Below are 18,884 nucleotides of genomic sequence, written 5' to 3'. Positions count from 1 at the left end.
GTCCTGCGCGGCGGCGCGCATGCGCGGCAGAGCGCGGCCGGGCGGCGCGGCCGGAGGCGCACGGAGGAGCCGCTCCGCACCGAGCGCGGCCCCGCGGCCCCGGCCCGGCCCCGGCGGCGGCTCCGCGCCCGCCCCAGGGCGCGCCCAGCCCCCCCGGAAGCCGACCCGCTCCCCCCCCCGCCTGCCCCGGAAGCGGATCGCGCACCGAGCCGGAAGCGACTGCCCGCGGAGGCAAGGCGCCGCCGACCGGCGGGGGGTGAGGGGCGGCGGGCGGGGGTCAGGAGCGCCGGCCTGCCGGTTTGCGGTGGGAGTCGGGGCCGCGGGGGTCAGGGGTCGGGGTGGGGTGTAGGCCGCGGGGTCAGAGGTCGAGGGTCAGCGTGGGGGTGGCGGGGTCAGGGTCGGGGTGGGGTCAGAGGCTGGGGGTCGCGGGGTCGGGGGTCAGGGCAAGCGTTGACCTCTGGGGTCGGGGGGTCAGAGGTCAGAGTGAGGGCTGACCCCCAAGGGTCAGGGGTCAGGGTGAGGGGTGACCCCGGGGGTCAGGGGCCGGGGGTCGGGGGCCAGGGCGAGGGCTGACCCCGGGGGTCAGGGGCCGGGGGTCGGGGGTGAGGGCGAGGGGTGACCCCGGGGGCCAGGGGCTGGGGATCAGGGGCCAGGGCGAGGGCTGACCCCGGGGGTCAGGGGTCGGGGGTCGGGGGCCAGGGCGAGGGCTGACCCCGGGGGTCAGGGGCTGGGGGTCGGGGGCTAGGGCGAGGGCTGACCCCGGGGGTCAGGGGCCGGGGGTCGGGGGTGAGGGCGAGGGCTGACCCCGGGGGTCAGGGGTCGGGGGCCAGGGCGAGGGCTGACCCCGGGGGTCAGGGGCCGGGGGTCGGGGGCCAGGGCGAGGGCTGACCCCGGGGGCCAGGGGCTGGGGATCAGGGGCCAGGGCGAGGGGTGACGCCGGGGGTCAGGGGCTGGGGGTCGGGGGTGAGGGCGAGGGGTGACCCCGGGGGCCAGGGGCTGGGGATCAGGGGCCAGGGCGAGGGGTGACGCCGGGGGTCAGGGGCCGGGGGTCGGGGGTGAGGGCGAGGGGTGACCCCGGGGGTCAGGGGTCGGGGGCCAGGGCGAGGGCTGACCCCGGGGGTCAGGGGCTGGGGATCAGGGGCCAGGGCGAGGGGTGACCCCGGGGGTCAGGGGCTGGGGGTCGGGGGTGAGGGCGAGGGGTGACCCCGGGGGTCAGGGGCTGGGGGTCGGGGGCCAGGGCGAGGGGTGACGCCGGGGGTCAGGGGCTGGGGGTCGGGGGTGAGGGCGAGGGGTGACCCCGGGGGTCAGGGGTCGGGGGCCAGGGCGAGGGCTGACCCCGGGGGTCGGGGGCCGGGGGTCGGGGGCCAGGGCGAGGGCTGACCCCGGGGGTCAGGGGTGAGGGCGAGGTGTGACCCCGGGGGTCAGGGGTGAGGGCGAGGGGTGACGCCGGGGGTCGGGGGTGAGGGCGAGGGGTGACGCCGGGGGTCAGGGGCTGGGGGTCAGGGGTGAGGGCGAGGGGTGACCCCGGGGGTCAGGGGTGAGGGCGAGGGGTGACGCCGGGGGTCGGGGGTGAGGGCGAGGGCTGACCCTGGGGGTCAGGGGCCGGGGGTCGGGGGCCAGGGCGAGGGCTGACCCCGGGGGTCAGGGGCTGGGGGTCAGGGGTGAGGGCGAGGGGTGACCCCGGGGGTCGGGGGTGAGGGCGAGGGCTGACCCCGGGGGTCGGGGGCTGGGGGTCGGGGGCCAGGGCGAGGGCTGACCCCGGGGGCCGGGGTCAGGGGTCAGCGCTGCGGCGGCGCCATGGCGGAGGAGCGGCTGGAGGTGCTGGTGAAGACGTTGGACTCGCAGACCCGGAGCTTCCACGTGGAGCCGGAGGTGAGGCCGAGCCGGGGGGTCCCCGCATCCCCGCCCCCCCCCCCGGCCCCCCCGTGACCCCCCGCCGCCGCCGCCCTCCCCCAGATCACGGTGCGGGCGTTCAAGGAGCACATCGCCGCCGCCGTCTCCATCCCCGCCGAGAAGCAGCGGCTCATTTACCAGGGCCGGGTGCTGCAGGACGACAAGAAGCTGCAGGAATACAGTGAGGGGGCGGCGGGGGGGGGCCGGGCAGCACCTGGGGGGCGGGTTGAGTTTGGGGACCCCTTGGGCAGGGGTTGGGGCATTTGAGGGGGTTTGGGGGTATTTGGGGAGCCCTGGGGTGAATTGGGGGGTTTAGGGGCCCCTTGGGCAGGGGTTGGGGCATTTGAGGGGGTTTGGGGGTATTTGGGGAGCCCTGGGGAGAGTTGGGGGGGTTTAGGGGCCCCTTGGGCAGGAGCTGGGGCATTTGAGAGGATTTGGGGGTTTTTGGGGAGCCCTGGGGCAAATTGGGGGGTTTAGGGGCCCCTTGGGCAGGAGCTGGGGCATTTGAGGGGGTTTGGGGGCATTTGGGGAGCGCTGGGGGGAGCTAGGGGGGTTTAGGGGCTCCTGGGGCAGCATTGGGGTCATTTGAGGGCAGTTTTGGGGGGGTTTGCAGAGCTGCGGGGTTAGTTAGGGACTTCAGGAGCTTCTTGGGTGGTAGTTGGGGCATTTTATCGTGGTTTTGGGGGTCTTGGGGGAGTTCTGGAGTTTTCTTACAAGAGCTTAGAAGTTTTTGGGGGTAATTGGGGTAGTTTGTGGGAGTTTGGTGGCTCTTAGGAGCGATTTGAGGTTATTTAGAAGAGTTTAGGAGCCATCTAAGCAGCAGTTTGGGGGTGGATGGTCGTTTATGGGGGGTTGGGGGACCCTTGGGCAGCATTGAGGGAGTTTGAGGGCAGTTTTGGGGGGTTTGGGGAGCCTTAGAGTTAGTGGGGGGGTTGGGGGCTCTTCAGGCAGCATTTGGGGGGGGTGGGGAGCTGCGGGGCAGGGGTTTGGCTGACCCTCTCCCCCCCCGTCCTTTCTTCCCCCAGATGTGGGGGGCAAAGTGATCCACCTGGTGGAGCGGGCGCCCCCCCAGGCCCAGTCGCCCTCGGGGGGGGGCCCCTCGGGGCTGGGCTCCTCCTCGGCCCCCCACAACGGGGGGGGCCCCCGGGGGCCGGGCGGCCCCGGCCACGACCGCAACGCCAACAGCTACGTCATGGTGGGGACCTTCAACCTGCCGGTGAGCCGGGGGCGCCGGGGGGGCTTCGGGGGTCTTCTAGCAGACGGGGGGGGTCGCAGCGCTGATTTTTGCTAATTTGGGGGTTTTTTTTTCTGATTTATTCCGCCGCGGGGGTGGCAGATTGACGGCTCGTCAGTGGACGTGCACATCAACATGGACCAGGCCCCGATCCAGGTGGGCGCGGGGCGGCGGGGGGGGGCCGCAGCGGGGCGAGGGGGGGCCGAGCCCCTCTCGCGGCCCCCCGCCGCGGCCCCTGACCCCCGGCCGCCCCGCAGAGCGAGCCCCGCATGCGCCTGGTGGTGGCCCAGCACATGCTGCGCGACATCCAGGGCATCCTGAACCGCCTGGAGGTGAGCGGACCCCCCCTGAACCCCCCTCCCCGCAGCCCCCGGCCCCCCCCCCTCACCACCGCGTCCCCCCCGCCGCAGGGCAGCAGCGGGGCCCCGTCGCCCGCCGAGGGGCCGCCCGAGGAGCCCCCCGCCGCCCCCGAGCCGCCCGCCGAGCCGCCCGAGCCGCCCGCCGAGCCGCCGCCGCCCGGCCCCGAGCCGCCGCCGGCCCCCGAGGCCGCCCCCAAGTAAGGGGCGGGGGGGGGGGACACGCCGCCGCCGTCCCGAGCGCCGCGGGGGGCCGTTCTCAGCCCCCCGCCCCCGTGTCCGTCCCCCCCGCAGCCACCCGGCGCCGGGCGAGTACCTGGAGGTGCTGCTGGAGCTGCGGCGGCTGGAGGGGCGGCTGGAGCCCTTCCGGCAGCGCTGCCAGGAGATCCTGGGGGCCGCCGGCTCCGCCGACTACAACAACAACGTGAGCCGCGGGGAGGGGGGCTGCGTCCGTCCCCCCCCGTCCCGGGGCGATGGGCTGGTCCCAATCGGTCCTTGGGCACGCCCTCCCCCCCCAATCCCAGGGATGGTGCAGTCCGGGTCCCCCCTGTCTCCTTATGGGGGTTGGTGCAGCGTGGGTCCCCCCCGTTTCGTCCCCACAGTGGCACAGTCTACTTTGGTTCCCCCCCCCCCCCAAATGGTACGGTCTGGGGAGGGGGGACGGGGGGGGGGGAGATGGGTGATACCATGTGGGGGGGGGTTCGGTCCCTTTTGGGGGGCTCCAGGCAATACCACGCAGGGCTGGGGGGGGTTCAGTCCCTTTTGGGGGGCTCCGGGCGATACCACGCAGGGCTGGGGGGGGTTCGGTCCCTTTTGGGGGGCTCCGGGCGATACCACGCAGGGCTGGGGGGGGTTCGGTCCCTTTTGGGGGGGCTCCGGGCGATACCACGCAGGGCTGGGGGGGTTCGGTCCCTTTTGGGGGGCTCCGGGCGATACCACGCAGGGCTGGGGGGGGTTCGGTCCCTTTTGAGGGGCTCCGGGCGATACCACGCAGGGCTGGGGGGGGTTCGGTCCCTTTTGGGGGGGCTCCGGGCGATACCACGCAGGGCTGGGGGGGGTTCGGTCCCTTTTGAGGGGCTCCGGGCGATACCACGCAGGGCTGGGGGGGGTTCGGTCCCTTTTGGGGGGGCTCCGGGCGATACCACGCAGGGCTGGGGGGGTTCGGTCCCTTTTGAGGGGCTCCGGGCGATACCACGCAGGGCTGGGGGGGGTTCGGTCCCTTTTGGGGGGCTCCGGGCGATACCACGCAGGGCTGGGGGGGGTTCGGTCCCTTTTGAGGGGCTCCGGGCGATACCACGCAGGGCTGGGGGGGGTTCGGTCCCTTTTGGGGGGCTCCGGGCGATACCACGCAGGGCTGGGGGGGGTTCAGTCCCTTTTGGGGGGGCTCCGGGCGATACGATGCAGGGCTGGGGGGGGGTTGGTCCCTTTTGAGGGGCTCCGGGCGATCCCACATGGGGGCTGGGGGATCGGTCCCTCTTGGGGGGCTCCGGGCGACACCCGGGGGGGGGCGGCGGGGCCCCGCTGACCCCCGCCGCCCGCAGACGGAGGCGCGCGAGGAGGACCAGCGCGTGATCAACCTGGTGGGCGAGAGCCAGCGGCTGCTGGGCAACGTGCTGGTGGCGCTGTCGGACCTGCGCTGCAACCTGGCGGCCGCCACCCCCCGCCACCTGCACGTGGCCCGGCCCCTCGCCCACTACGCCGCCCCCATGGTGCTGCAGCAGGCCGCCATCCCCATCCAGGTGCGGCGCCGCCCCCCTCCCCGGCCGGCCGGGGGGCCCGGGCCCCCCCGGGGGAGAGCTTCAGAGGTCCCAGGCGCCCGGGCGGAGCCAAGGGGGCCCAGGCGTCCGGGTGGGCTTCGGGGGGGCCCAGGTGTCTGGGCGGAGCCAAGGGGGCCCAGGCGTCCGGGTGGGCTTCGGGGGGGCCCAGGCGCCCGGGCGGAGCCAAGGGGGCCCAGGCGTCCGGGTGGGCTTCGGGGGGACCCAGGCGTCCGGGTGGGCTTCGGGGGGGCCCAGGTGTCTGGGCGGAGCCAAGGGGGCCCAGGCGTCCGGACGGGCTCTGAGGGGACCCAGGCGTCCGGACGGGCTCCAAGGGGGCCCAGGCACCCGGGCGGAGCCAAGGGGGCCCAGGCGTCCGGGTGGGCTTTGGGGGGGCCCAGGTGCCCGGGCGGAGCCAAGGGGGCCCAGGCGTCCGGACGGGCTCTGAGGGGACCCAGGCGTCCGGACGGGCTCCAAGGGGGCCCAGGCGTCCGGGTGGGCTTTGGGGGGGCCCAGGCGCCCGGGCGGAGCCAAGGGGGCCCAGGCGTCCGGGTGGGCTTTGGGGGGGCCCAGGCGCCCGGGCGGAGCCAAGGGGGCCCAGGCGTCCGGGTGGGCTTCGGGGGGACCCAGACATCTGGGCAGGCTCTGAGCGGGCCCAGGCGTCCGGGCGGCGCCGCTGACACGCCGCTCCCCCCCCCCCCAACCCCGCTCCAGATCAACGTGGGCACCACGGTGACGATGACGGGCAACGGGGCGCGGGCCCCGGCGCCCCCCGGCCCCGGCGAAGCCCCCCCCGCGGCCGCTCCCGGGGACCCCCCCGAGGGGCCGCCGCCCCCCCCGGGGCCGCCGCCGCCCCCGGCCCCCCCCGGGGCGCAGCCGGGGCCCCCCCGCGTCATCCGCATCTCGCACCAGACGGTGGAGCCCGTCGTCATGATGCACATGAACATCCAGGGTGAGCGGGGGCGCCGGGGGGGGGGACGCCCGGACGCCTGGGCCCCTGGCGCTGACCCCCCCCCCTTTGTGTCCCCCCCCCAGACTCCGGGTCGCAGGCGGCCGGGGGCAGCGCCGGCCCCCCCGGGCACGGCCTGGGCATGGGTGAGTTCGGGGGGGGGGGGCGCTTGGGGGGGTCTAGAAGGAGTTTGGGGCTAGTTGGTGGGGATTTGGGGCAAGCCGAGGGGAGCGCGGCGCGTTTTGGGGGACGTCGGGGCACTTTGGGGGGGAGGGGAGTTTGGGGGCAGTGGGGGGACTTGGGGGCCTTGGGGAGGCTCGGGGGGGATTTGGGGGAGCTCGAGGTGGTTTTGGGGGCGTTTTGCTGGGACGGGGGGGTGGGGGGAGGTGGGGCAGGGTTTGGGGGACCCGGCTGCGCCCGGGGCGGGGTTTGGGGCGCTTCGGGGGCGTCGGGGGGCCGTGTGGGGTGGCCCCCTGACCCCCCCCCCAGGCGGGGCCCCCCTGCAGCTGCCCCCGCTGCCCCCCGAGTTCCTGCAGGCCGTCGCCCACCAGATCACCCAGCAGGCCGTGGCCGCCGCCGCCTCCGCCGCCACCGGTAGGGCTGCCCCACGGCGCCCCACGGCACCCCACGGTGCCCCACAGTCACCCCACGGCACCCCCACCCTGCCCCACAGCACCCCACGGCGCCCAACAGCCGCCCCACGGCACCCCCACCCTGCCCCACAGCACCCCACGGCGCCCAACAGCTGCCCCACGGCACCCCCACCCTGCCCCACGGCGCCCCACAGCTGCCCCACGGCGCCCCACGGCGCCCCACGGCACCCCCACCCTGCCCCACAGCTGCCCCACGGCACCCCCACCCTGCCCCACAGCCGCCCCACGGTGCCCCATAGCCGCCCCATGGCACCCCCACCCTGCCCCACAGCTGCCCCACAGCACCGTACATCTGCCCCACAGAATCACTGCTGCCCCACTGCGCCCCCCGGTGCCCTGTGCCTGCCCCGCTGGGACCCACAGCTGCCCCACTGCACCCTGTAACTGCCCCACAGCACTCCGCCATGCCCCACACCTGCCCCACTGGGCCCCACCGGGCCCCACAGCCGCCTCATGGTGCCCCACACCTGCCCTACTGCGCTCCGCGACTGCCCCCTGGCGCCGCCCCTGCCCCACGGTGCCCCCAAACCTGCCCCACGGCCCGGTGCCAACCGCCCCACGGGGGGGGTCCTGCCCCACGGCGGCCCTGCCCCACGGCCTCTCCCCCCCCAGGCCAGGCGGTCGGGGGCTTCCCGGCCCCCGCGCGGGTCGTCATCGCCCGCCCCCCCCCGCCGGGGCCCCGGCCCACCCACCCCGGCGCCCCCCAGGCCAGCGTGAGTCGCCCCGGGGCATGCTGGGACGGCGGGGGGGGGCAATGCATTGTGGGACACTGGGGGTCTCCCCGGGGCATGCTGGGACGGCGGGGGGGGGCGATGCATTGTGGGACACTGGGGGTCTCCCCGGGGCATGCTGGGACGGCGGGGGGGCGGGGCATTGTGGGACACTGGGGGTCTCCCCGGGGCATGCTGGGACGGCGGGGGGGGGGGCGATGCATTGTGGGACACTGGGGGTCTCCCCGGGGCATGCTGGGACGGCGGGGGGGGGCGATGCATTGTGGGACACTGGGGGTCTCCCCGGGGCATGCTGGGACGGCGGGGGGGGGCGATGCATTGTGGGACACTGGGGGTCGCCCCGGGGCATGCTGGGACGGCAGGGGGGGTGATGCATTGTGGGACACTGGGGGTCTCCCCGGGGCATGCTGGGACGGCGGGGGGGGCGATGCATTGTGGGACACTGGGGGTCGCCCCGGGGCATGCTGGGATGCTGGGGGTGAGCCCAGTGCATTGGGGGGGGGGGTTGCTCACCCCGGTGCATCATGGGATGGGGGGGCTGGTGCATTGTGGGATGGGGAGAGGCTTTGCTGTGATGCATCATGGGATGGTGGGGGGTGCTGATGCATTGTGGGATTGGAGGGTGTGCGGATGCCTTGCCCCAGTGCATTGTGGGACGGGGAGGGGACCTTTGTCCTGGTGCATCCTGGGACGGTGGGGGGGATGCACGCCCTCCCCCCCCGGGTGACGGGGTGCATTGTGGGATGCTGGGGTGGGGGGTGCACCCCCCCCAGGCCCCCCCCCATGACGCAATGCATTGTGGGTGGGGGGCACCCGCAGGCGCCGGGCGGGGGGGGCGCGTCGCTGGCGCAGATGATCAGCGGCCTCGTGGGGCAGCTGCTGGTGCAGCCGCTGCTGCTGGGTGAGCGGGGCCGGGGGGGGCCGGGGGGGGGCCGGGGGCCCCGGGGCATCGTGGGAAGGGGATGGCACCCCATTGCATTCTGGGGAGGGGGAGGTCCCCTGGTGCATTGTGGGAAGGGGCAGGTGAACTGGTGCACTGTGGGAAAGGGGTGGGTGCCCCGATGCACTATGGGGGGGGGGGGTAATGCCCCATTGCATTATGGGAAGAGTGGGTGCCCCGGTGCACTATGGGAAGGGGTGGTTGCCCCAGTGGACTGTGGGAAGGGGGTGCCCCAGTGCACTGTGGGAAGGGGGGGGGGCCCATTGCACTGTGGGAAGGGGGTTGCATGCCCCGGTGCACTGTGGGAAGGGGGAGTTGCCCCAGTGGACTGTGGGAAGGGGGTGCCCCAGTGCACTATGGGAAGGGGGTTGGGTGCCCCAGTGCACTGTGGGAAGGAGGGGGGGCCCATTGCACTATGGGAAGGGGTGGTTGCCCCAGTGCACTATGGGAAGGGGGTTGCGTGCCCCGGTGCACTGTGGGAAGGAGGAGGTGCCCCAGTGCACTGTGGGAAGAAGGTGCCCCATTGCATTGTGGGAAGGGAGGTGCCCCGGTGCACTATGGGAAGGGAGGTGCCCCGGTGCACTGTGGGAAGGGGGGGCCGGGGCGCCTGCTGACCCCCCTCCTGCCCCCCCCCAGCCCAGGGCGGCGCCCCTTCGGCCTCGGCCGCCACCGCCGCCTCCTCCTCCTCCTCCTCGCCGGGCGCCGGCGCCTCGGGGGCCCCCGCGCCCCCCCCGGCCCCCCCGGCCCCCGCGGGGGGGGCGGCGGCGACGGCAGCGACGGCGGTGGGTCCGGGCAGCGCGGCGGGGGCCCCCGGCGGCCCCGTGCCCTCGGCCGCCGCCCCCCCCGCCGCCCCCCCCGCCGCCGCCGCCCCCCCCGAGGAGCTGCCCCTGGCCCAGCTGCTGGGGGGGCTCCTGGGGGCGGGGCCGGCCCCCGCCGTCGCCGTGGCGATGCCGGGCGTCCCCGCCTTCCTGCAGGGCGTCACCGACTTCCTCCAGGTGATGGGGGGGGGGGGGGCTGCGCCCCGGGGCATCATGGGAACGGGGGGGAAGGGGGGGGCTGCACCCCGGGGCATCATGGGAATTGGGGGGGGGGGGCGCTGTGTCCCAGAGCATGATGGGAACGGGGAGAGGGGCTGTGCCCCAGGGCATCATGGGAATGGAAGGGGGGGGGGCTGCACCCCAGGGCATGCTGGGAACTGGGAAGACTCTTTCCGGCCCCACAGCATGCTGGGAAGCAGGAGGTGTCCTGCCCCAGAGCATGCTGGGAAGGGGGAGTCTTCCAGTCGTGGAGCATGCTGGGACGGGAGGGTCTGCCCCCCCATTGCATGCTGGGAAAGGGGAGGTCTTCAGCCCCAGAGCATGCTGGGATGGGAGGGTCTGCCCCCCCCCCCCCCCCCATTGCATGCTGGGAAAGGAGAGTTCTCCGGCCCCAGAGCATGCTGGGACGGGAGGGTCCACCTCCCCCATTGCACGCTGGGAAAGGAGAGGTCTCCGGCCCCAGAGCATGCTGGGACGGGGAGGCCTCCTGCCCCACGGCATGCTGGGAGCAGCCGGCCCCAGAGCCTGCTGGGTAATTGCCTCCTTCCTCTCCGCCCCCTCCCCCAGGCCACCCAGGGAAGCCCCGCCCCCCCGGCGCCCAGCCCCGCCCCTCCGGCAGACGCAGCCCCGCCCCCCGCGGCCTCGGCGGCAGCTCCGCCCCCCGGGGCCTCGGCCCCGCCGGCAGGGGCGGGGGCGGGGGGGGGCCGGGGCCGGGCGCCGGGGGCCCCCGAGGCGCTGCCGCCCGAGTTCTTCACCAGCGTGGTGCAGGGCGTGCTCTCCTCCATGCTGGGCTCGCTGGGCGCCCCCCAGGGCAGCACCGAGAGCATCGCCGCCTTCATCCAGCGCCTCAGCGGCACCCCCAACATCTTCGAGCCGGGCGCTGAGGGCCCCAGCGGTGAGTGGCCCCCCGCCCCGGCCCCGGCAACGGCGGCCTCGAGGCCCCCCCCCGGCTTGGGACTCCCCACCCTTCAGCCAGGACTCTGATTTCCAGGCCTTCTTGGCCGGAAGAGCGGTTTCCAGGTGCCCCAGCCTGACTGGGATGGTGGGTTTAAGGTCTGCACGGCCAAGAGGGTGGTTTCAAGGTCCCCCACCAGCAGGGATGTGGTTTTAAGGCCTGTTTGCTTTGCCTTTTCAGCCAGCATACTGGCTTCAAGGGCTCAAGGGGTGGTGGTTTCAAGGTTCTTCCTTTAGGCAGGGTGGTGGTTTCAAGGTTTCTGTGGCCCCGGGTTGTGGTGTTGCAGACTCCCCTGCCCTTTGTTTTTAGCAAGAACAGTGATTTGAACGCCTCTTTGGCCAGAAAAATGGTTTCAAGTCCCCTCAACTGGACTAAGGCAGGAGTTGAAGGTCCTTCCTTTGCTTGCGGTGGTGGTTTCTAGCTCTCCATGGCCAACAGAGTGGTTTTAAGGGTCTTACGTTTGGCCAGGATGACGGTTTCGAGGTCCCACCACCACCACCTAAGGAGAGTGGAGGTTTTTGAGGCCCCCCCCTCCACCCTTGACCAAAGAGATAGTTTCAAGGGGCTTAACTGCGTTGGTGGTTTCAAGGCCCCCTCCCTCCACACACACACACACTGCCCCAGAGGGCATTTTCAAGGCCCCCCTGCCCCGGTCGGCAGTTTCAAGCCCCCCCCCCCCCAAAAGCAAGCAGGGGGGCGGTTTCGAGGCCCCACGAGCGGGGTTTGCGGCGCAGGGTTCTTCGGGGAGCTGCTGTCGCTCATCTGCCAGAACGTCTCCATGGTGGACGTGGTGATGCTGCTGCACGGGCAGTGCCAGCCCCTGCAGCGCCTCCAGCCCCAGCTGCGGCGCTTCTTCCGCGAGCACTACCTGGCCGGGCGGGAGCCCACCGAGGGCAACGTCCGGGTGAGCCCCCCCCCAGCACCCCAAAACCTCCCGGCACCCTCCCCCAGCCCCCCATAGCCCCCCCCCCAGCACTACCTGTCCGGGCGGGAGCCCACCGAGGGCAACGTCCGGGTGAGCCCCCCCCAGCACCTCAAAACGCCCCGGCACCCTCCCACAGCCCCCCATAGCCCCCCCCAGCACCCCAAAACCCCGGCACCCTCCCCCAGCCCCCCATAGCCCCCCCAGCACCCCAAAACCCCCAGCACCCTCCCCCAGCCCCCCATAGCCCCCCCAGCACCCCAAACCCCCCCGGCACCCTCCCCCAGCCCCCCATAGCCCCCCCAGCACCCCAAAACCCCCCGGCACCCTCCCCCAGACCCCCATAGCCCCCCCCCAGCACCCCAAAACCCCCGGCACCCTCCCCCAGCCCCCCATAGCCCCCCCAGCACCCCAAAACCCCCCGGCACCCTCCCCCAGACCCCCATAGCCCCCCCCAGCACCCCAAAACCCCCAGCACCCTCCCCCAGCCCCCCCATAGCCCCCCCCCAGCACCCCAAAACCCCCCAGCACCCTCCCCCAGACCCCCATAGCCCCCCCCAGCACCCCAAAACCCCCGGCACCCTCCCCCAGCCCCCCATAGCCCCCCCAGCACTACCTGGCCGGGCGGGAGCCCCCCCCCCCAAGGACCCCCCCCAGCACGTCCTAGGGCTCCGCTCCCAGCCGCCTCCGGGAACAGCCGGCCGCGACGCACACCCGCGCTGCCGGGGGTTGCGGGGCCCCGGCCGGGCGCTGACGCGTCTCCCGCAGGCGGCGACGCACGAGCTCATCGCGGGGCTGGAGGAGTTCGTCCGCGAGAGCTTCGTACGTGCGGGCAGCCGGCGGCAGGGACGCGCGCGTGTGTGCGTGTGTGTGCGCGCGGGGGTGTGCGCGTGTGTGCAGGTTGTGTGTGTGTGTGTGTGTGCGTGTGCGGGGGTGTGTGTGTGCGCGTGTGTGTGCGTGTGTGTCTGTGTGTGCGGGGGGGGGTGTGCGCGCGTGTGTGGGTGTGTGCAGGTGTTGGGGGGGTGTGCGGGTGTGTGTGTGTGCAAGTGTTGGGGTGTGGGTGTGTGTGTGCGTGCAGGGGTGTGTGTGTGTGCGCACGTGTGTGCGTGTGTGCAGGGGTGGGGGGGGTGTGCAGGGGTGTGTGTGCGCGCGCGCGTGTGCGGGGTGGGCGGGTGTACAGCTGTGTGTACAGGTGTGTGTGTGTGTACAGGTGTGGGTGTGCGGGTGTGTACAGGGGTGTGTGTGTGTGTGTGTGTGCACGCTTGTGGGGCTTGTGTGTGCGGGGGTGTGGGTGTGTGCGGGGGTGTGTGCGTGTGTGGGTTTGTGCGGGTGTGTGTGTGTGCACGGGTGTGCGCGGGTGTGTACAGGTACCTATTTGTGCAGTGAGTGAGTGTGTGAGTGTGTGTGTGTGTGTGTGTGCGTGTGTGTGCGTGTGTGTGTGTGCGCGGGGGGGGGTGTGCAGGTGTGTGTGTGTGCACGGGTGTGTGTGGGTGTGCGTGTGGGTGTGCGTGCACGCATGCATGTCACGTGTTCCTGTTGGGGGGTCTCTGTGGGGTGCGTGTCTGCAGGGTGACTGGGGGGGGGTCTCCTCAGCTTTTGGGGTGGGGGATTTTTGGGGGGGGTCTTTGGGCAGTTGGGGGAGGAAGGTGAGAGGGTTATGGGGGGTTGTGGGGCCTCCCTGGGGCCGCGGGGCGGGGGGCACTGTGGGGCGCAGCGGGCCCTAACCGCCCCCGCCGCAGGCCGGGGTGCGCGTGGCCGAGGGGGTCGACATCACCCGCAGCAACGTGGAGTTCCTGCAGGAGCAGTTCAACCGCATCGCCCTGCACGTGCTGCGCTGCAACGGTGCGGGGCCGGGGGGTCCGGGGGGGTCCGGGGGGGTCCTGGGGGCTCGGGGGGGCCTCTTGGGGGGTCCTAGGGGCTCTGGGGGGGTCCTAGGGGCTCTGGAGGCCTCTTGGGGGGTCCTAGGGGCTCTGGGGGGGGTCCTAGGGGGCTCTGGGGGGTCCTTGGGGGGTCCTAGGGGGCTCTGGGGGGGTCCTAGGGGCTCTGGGGGGTCCTGGGGGGTCCTAGGGGGCTCTGGGGGGGTCCTAGAGGGTTCTGGGGGGGGTCCTGGGGGCGTCCTAGGGGCTCTGGGGGGCTCTGGGGGGGTCCTAGGGGCTCTGGGGGGGTCCTGGGGGGCCAGGGGGGCCGCTGTGGGTCTTGGAAGGAGCCGGGGGGGTCAGCCAGAGGCCGCGAGGCCCCTTTGGGGGGCTGCGGCAGCTGGAGGGGTCTCCATGGGGAGGTGTGGGGTGGCTGGAGGGGGTTGTGGGGCATTTTGGGGGCTGGGGGCAGCTGGGGGGGTTGTGGGGCAGTTTGGGGGCTGGGGGGGGCGGCTGGGGGGTTGTGGGGCAGTTTGGGGGCTGTGGGGCGGCTGGAGGGGTTGTGGGGCAGTTTGGGGGCTCTGGGGCGGCTGGGGGGGTTGTGGGGCAGTTTGGGGGCTGTGGGGCGGCTGGGGGGGTTGTGGGGCAGTTTGGGGGCTCTGGGGCGGCTGGGGGGGTTGTGGGGCAGTTTGGGGGCTGTGGGGCGGCTGGGGGGGTTGTGGGGCAGTTTGGGGGCTATGGGGCGGCTGGAGGGGTTGTGGGGCAGTTTGGGGGCTGTGGGGCGGCTGGGGGGGTTGTGGGGCAGTTTGGGGGCTGTGGGGGCGGCTGGAGGGGTTGTGGGGCAGTTTGGGGGCTGTGGGGCGGCTGGGGGGGTTGTGGGGCAGTTTGGGGGCTATGGGGCGGCTGGGGGGGTTGTGGGGCAGTTTGGGGGCTGTGGGGGGGTTGTGGGGCAGTTTGGGGGCTGTGGGGCAGCTGGAGGGGTTGTGGGGCAGTTTGGGGGCTGTGGGGCGGCTGGGGGGGTTGTGGGGCAGTTTGGGGGCTGTGGGGCGGCTGGGGGCGTTGTGGGGCAGTTTGGGGGCTGTGGGGGGGTTGTGGGGCAGGTTTGGGGGCTGGGGGGCGGCTGGGGGTGTTGTGGGGCAGTTTGGGGGCTGTGGGGCGGCTGTGGGGGTTGTGGGGCAGTTTGGGGGCTGTGGGGCGGCTGGAGGGGTTGTGGGGCAGTTTTGGGGGCTGTGGGGCGGCTGTGGGGGTTGTGGGGCAGTTTGGGGGCTGTGGGGCGGCTGGGGGGGTTGTGGGGCAGTTTGGGGGCTGTGGGGGGGTTGTGGGGCAGTTTGGGGGCTGGGGAGCGGCTGGGGGGGGATGGGGCAGTTTTGGGGGCTGGGGGGCAGCTGGAGGATCCGTGGGGCAGAGTGTGGGGCGCTTGCGGGGGTGGTTGAGGCCCTGGAGCAGATGTGAGGCAGGTGGGGAGGCCATTTGGGGGTGGGGGGGGCGCTTATGGGGCAGTTGGATGCCTTTGGGGGCAGTGGCAGGGTTGCGGGGCAGCTGCAGGGCAGGCGGGGGCTCCGTGGGGCGGCGGCGGGGTGGCCGTGGGCGCCTGGGGGTTGGTGGGGGCGACGGGGGGGGCCGCCACGGGGCAGGTCTGGGGGTGGGGGGCAGCCGTGGGGCGGCCGTGGGGCCTGACGGGGGCGGCGCAGACGGGAGCTTCGGGCCGCGGCTGCTGGAGCTCTGCAACCGGGGCCTGTTCGAGTGCCTGGCGCTGAACCTGCACTGCCTGCGGGGGGAGCGCGGCGCCCTGGCCGCCCTCATCGGCGACCGCATCGTGAGCCCCCGCCGCACACCGGGGGGGGGGGGACACCGGGGGGGGGGGACACCCGCGGGGGGGGGACACCCGCGGGGGGGGGCAAAACCAGCACCGAGGGGTTAAAAACAGGCGGGGGGGGGGGGAAACAGCAGAGAGGAGAGTGGAAACAGCGATGGGGGGGGTAAAAAAAGACCCGGGGGGGGGGTAAAACCAGCCGGGGGGGCAACGAGTTGGAGGGAGGGGGATCATGTCTGAGACCCCCCCCCAAACCAGCAAGGAGGGGCCTGAATACATCCCAAATACATACATACGTGTGTATATACGCACACGCACGCACACACACACGCATGCACACACGCACACATGCACACGCACATGTACACGCGCACACACACACACGCACACACACAAGTACACGCACACACGCGTGCACACACGCACACACACGCACACATGTACACGCGCACACACGTACACACATACACACACGCGCACACACACACACGCGCACACACGCACACGTACACACGCACACACACGCACATGTACACGCGCACACACATACACACATACACACACACGCGCACACACACACACACACGCACACACACACGCACACACACACGCACACGTACACGTACACACGCACACACACGCGCACACACGCACACACGCACAAGTACACGCACACGCACACACACGCACACGTACACACACACCCACACACACACCCCCCCACACACACCCGGCCAACAACCACCAGGGCACCCAAAACTGCTTTGGGGACCCCCAAATCCCCCCCCCCCCCCGAACAGGGACCTCTCTGTCCACAGCCCCAGCGCGTGTGCTGGCCCCACACGTCCCCCCACGTGTGCAGCTCCGTGTGGGCGCGGGTCAGAGGCGTGTTGGGGGGGGGGGGCAGTGGTGCATCGCGGGCATGCGAGCGCGTGTTGCAGACGGGGGGGGTCACAGATCACTAGTGGGTCGCAGGCGCAGGGTCGCGTGTCCCCTGTGGGTCGCAGGCGCGGGGGGGGGTGTTGGGCTGTCGCGTGTCACTGGCATGTGGGGGGAGGGGATCGTGTGTCCCCCGCGTGTCACAGGCGCGTGGGGGGGGGGGGGTTGTCGCGTGTCGCCGGTGCGTGGGGCTGTCGCGTGTCCCCCGCGTGCCGCTGGCGTGTGTGTGGGGCTGTCGCGTGTCCCCCGCGTGCCGCCAGTGTGGGGTTGGGGGGGGTGTCGCGTGTCCCCCGCGTGTCGCAGGCGGGTGGGGGGGGGGTGTCGCGTGTTGCTGGCGCGTGGGGGTGTCGCGTGTCCCCCGCGTGTCGCAGGCGTGGGATTGCGGGGGGGGGTGTCGTGTGTTGCTGGCGTGTGTGGGGCTGTCGCGTGTCCCCCGTGTGTCGCAGGCGGGTGGGGGGGGGTGTCGCGTGTTGCCGGCGCGTGGGGCTGTCGCGTGTCCCCCACGTGTCGCAGGCGGGTTGGGGGGGGTGTCGCGTGTTGCCGGCGCGTGGGGCTGTCGCGTGCCCCCCGCGTGTCGCAGGCGGGTTGGGGGGGGTGTCGCGTGTTGCCGGCGTGTGTGGGTGTCACGTGTCCCCCACGTGTCGCAGGCGTGGGATTGCGGGGGGGGGGTGTCGCGTGTTGCCGGCGCGTGGGGGTGTCGCGTGTCCCCCGCGTGTCGCAGGCGGGTTGGGGGGGGTGTCACGTGTCCCCCGCGTGTCGCAGGCGTGGGATTGCGGGGGGGGGGTGGCGTGGCCGCCCGCCCCCCCGCCCACGCCCCCCCGCCCGTCCCGCCCCGCAGCGGCGCATGTCGGCGGACGTGTCGCCCTCGCTGGTCAGCTGGCTGACGGCCGTGGTGGGGATGCGGCTCCAGGGCGTCCTCGAGCACATGCCCGTCACCCCCGAGCAGGTGCTGCCCTACGTGCGCCGCCTGCCCGACCCCGCCCCCGCCCAGGTAACCCCGCCCCCTCCCGCCTGACCCCGCCCCGCACCCCTATCCCCACCCCACCCCACCCCCTTCCAGCTAGCCCCGCCCCCCAGCCCGTAGCTTAAGCTCCGCCCCTAAGAGCAAGCCCCGCCCCTCCGGAGGACCCACCCAGCAATGAACAGCCCCTCCCCTGCCACAGCCGGTGACCCCGCCCCAGCAGCCCCACCCACACCGGCTGGCCCCGCCCAGCAGTAGCCCCGCCCCTCCCTGACGGCGCTCCCCTCCCCCAGCCGCTGCCCGAGGAGCCAATGGACGTGCAGGAGGCGGAGCCGCCCCCCGAGGGGCCTCAGGTAGGGCGTGGCGGTGGGGGCGGGGGCAGGGGGGCGGGGCCCGGCCCCGCCCCGCCCCCCTGACCCGCCCCCTCGCCCGCAGTGGGACGGCGCCGGCTCCCCCGCGCCCGCCACCACGGCCGAGGAGGCGCTGGCCCCCGAGAGCGAGCCCTGGGCCGCCGCCGTGCCCCCGGTGAGTGCGGGGGGCCGCGGGCGCTGCCGGGGGGCAGCAGCGCCGGGGGGCGGCCCCCGCCCCGCTGACCGCCCCCCCCGCCCCGCTGACCGCCCCCCCGCCCCGCTGACCCCCCCCCGCCGCCGCCCCCCCCAGGAGTGGGTGCCCATCATCCGCGAGGACATCCAGAGCCAGCGCAAGGTGAAGCAGCAGCCGCCGCTCAGCGACGCCTACCTGACCGGCATGCCGGCCAAGCGCCGCAAGGTGGGTCCGCCCCACGGCCGCCCCGCGGCCGCCCCCGCCCGCCCCCTCAGCCCCGCCCCGGCCCCGCTGACGCCCGCTCAGACCATGCAGGCCGAGGGCCCCCCGCTGCTGCTGGCCGACGCCGTGGGTCGCGCCGCCCGGGCCGCCGGCGCCCGGCCCCTGGGGCCCCCCGAGAGCCTCAGCCGGGAGCTCAGCGAGGGGCCGCTGCAGGACGGCTACCGCCAGCAGGTACCGGGGGCGGGGCCTGGGGGCGGGGCCTGGGGGCGGGGCTCGGGTCACAGGGGAGGGGTGGGCGGGGCCTGGGGGAGGGCGGGGCTCGGGAGGGTCACGGGGGAGGTGTGGGCGGGGCCTGGGGGCGGGCGGGGCTCGGGAGGGTCACGGGGGAGGGGTGGGTGGAGCCTGGGGAAGGGGCCCCTGCAGGACGGCTACCGCCAGCAGGTACCGGGGCCTGGGGGCGGGGCCTGGGGGCGGGCGGGGCTCGGGAGGGTCACAGGGGAGGGGTGGGTGGGACCCTGTGGAGGGGGCGGGGCTTGTGGGAGGGACCCCACCCCCGAAGAGATGGGGCAGGGTCTCCTCCCGGGGGTGGGACTGAGCCTTAGGGGGCAGGGCCCACAGGGCAGGCCCCGCCCCCGAGGGGTGGGGCTTCCCGGGAGGTAGTGTCCCACCCACACAGTCCCCAGGGGGAGAGGTTCGGGGGGGCGGAGCTCTATGGCAGGACTCCGCCCCCTGGGGCGGGGCCGGGGTGGGCGGGGTCTCACCGCCAGGCCCCGCCCCCCAGCTCCAGGCCGACCTGCAGCAGCGGCTCCGCGACGACCCCGACTTCTCGCCCCGGCGCTTCCCCAACGCCCAGCGCGTCTTCAACGAGGGGCCCCCCCGCGGCCCCCCCAATAAAGGCTCCTCCTCCCACCAGGCTCCACCCCTCTGTCCCGGACGCCGGGGCCCCCCGCGCCGCCCCCGCCCCTCCCCCAGCTCCCCACAGACACCCCCGGCGCTTTTTTCACCTTTTATTCTTTTTTCGGGTAGGGTTTTTTTTTTGCAAACAAGTCTTTCCCGTTTAACAAAGGGGCCGGAGCCCGGGGGGGCCGGGGGGGGCCGGAGCCCCACGCAGATGTCGCGCCCCACG

General features: G+C 73.8%; 1 protein-coding gene across 1 annotated transcript; it reads left to right on the top strand.

The window, feature by feature from the left end:
- The first annotated feature begins 106 nt into the window (after positions 1-106).
- Positions 107-18,819, top strand: BAG6 (BAG cochaperone 6). Its single transcript, XM_068923828.1, has 26 exons — positions 107-231; positions 1,776-1,872; positions 1,957-2,074; positions 2,919-3,109; positions 3,230-3,283; positions 3,385-3,683; positions 3,778-3,907; positions 5,025-5,222; positions 5,952-6,189; positions 6,273-6,332; positions 6,676-6,780; positions 7,452-7,552; positions 8,390-8,471; positions 9,147-9,505; positions 10,115-10,442; positions 11,237-11,406; positions 12,193-12,246; positions 13,164-13,266; positions 14,972-15,096; positions 16,871-17,023; positions 17,287-17,346; positions 17,429-17,518; positions 17,654-17,761; positions 17,843-17,989; positions 18,540-18,684; positions 18,785-18,819. Exons 2-26 carry the CDS (start codon positions 1,798-1,800, stop codon positions 18,817-18,819), a joined length of 3,528 nt encoding a protein of 1,175 aa, XP_068779929.1. The 5' UTR covers positions 107-231; positions 1,776-1,797.
- The last annotated feature ends 65 nt before the right edge of the window (positions 18,820-18,884 follow it).

The sequence above is a fragment of the Struthio camelus genome, chromosome 36 (genome assembly GCF_040807025.1).
Source record: "Struthio camelus isolate bStrCam1 chromosome 36, bStrCam1.hap1, whole genome shotgun sequence".
Lineage (NCBI taxonomy): Eukaryota > Metazoa > Chordata > Aves > Struthioniformes > Struthionidae > Struthio > Struthio camelus.
Note: the sequence above shows the minus strand (reverse complement) of the source record. Positions and strands in the feature narration are given on the sequence as shown.

Excerpts from the sequence above, each read along its gene's own strand:
- BAG6 (XM_068923828.1), top strand. The coding sequence starts at position 1,798 with ATGGCGGAGGAGCGGCTGGAGGTGCTGGTGAAGACGTTGGACTCGCAG. Across the intron at positions 2,075-2,918 it reads CAAGAAGCTGCAGGAATACA|ATGTGGGGGGCAAAGTGATC; the intron begins GTGAGGGGGCGG and ends TTCTTCCCCCAG. Across the intron at positions 18,685-18,784 it reads CCACCAGGCTCCACCCCTCT|GGTTTTTTTTTTGCAAACAA; the intron begins GTCCCGGACGCC and ends TTTTTCGGGTAG.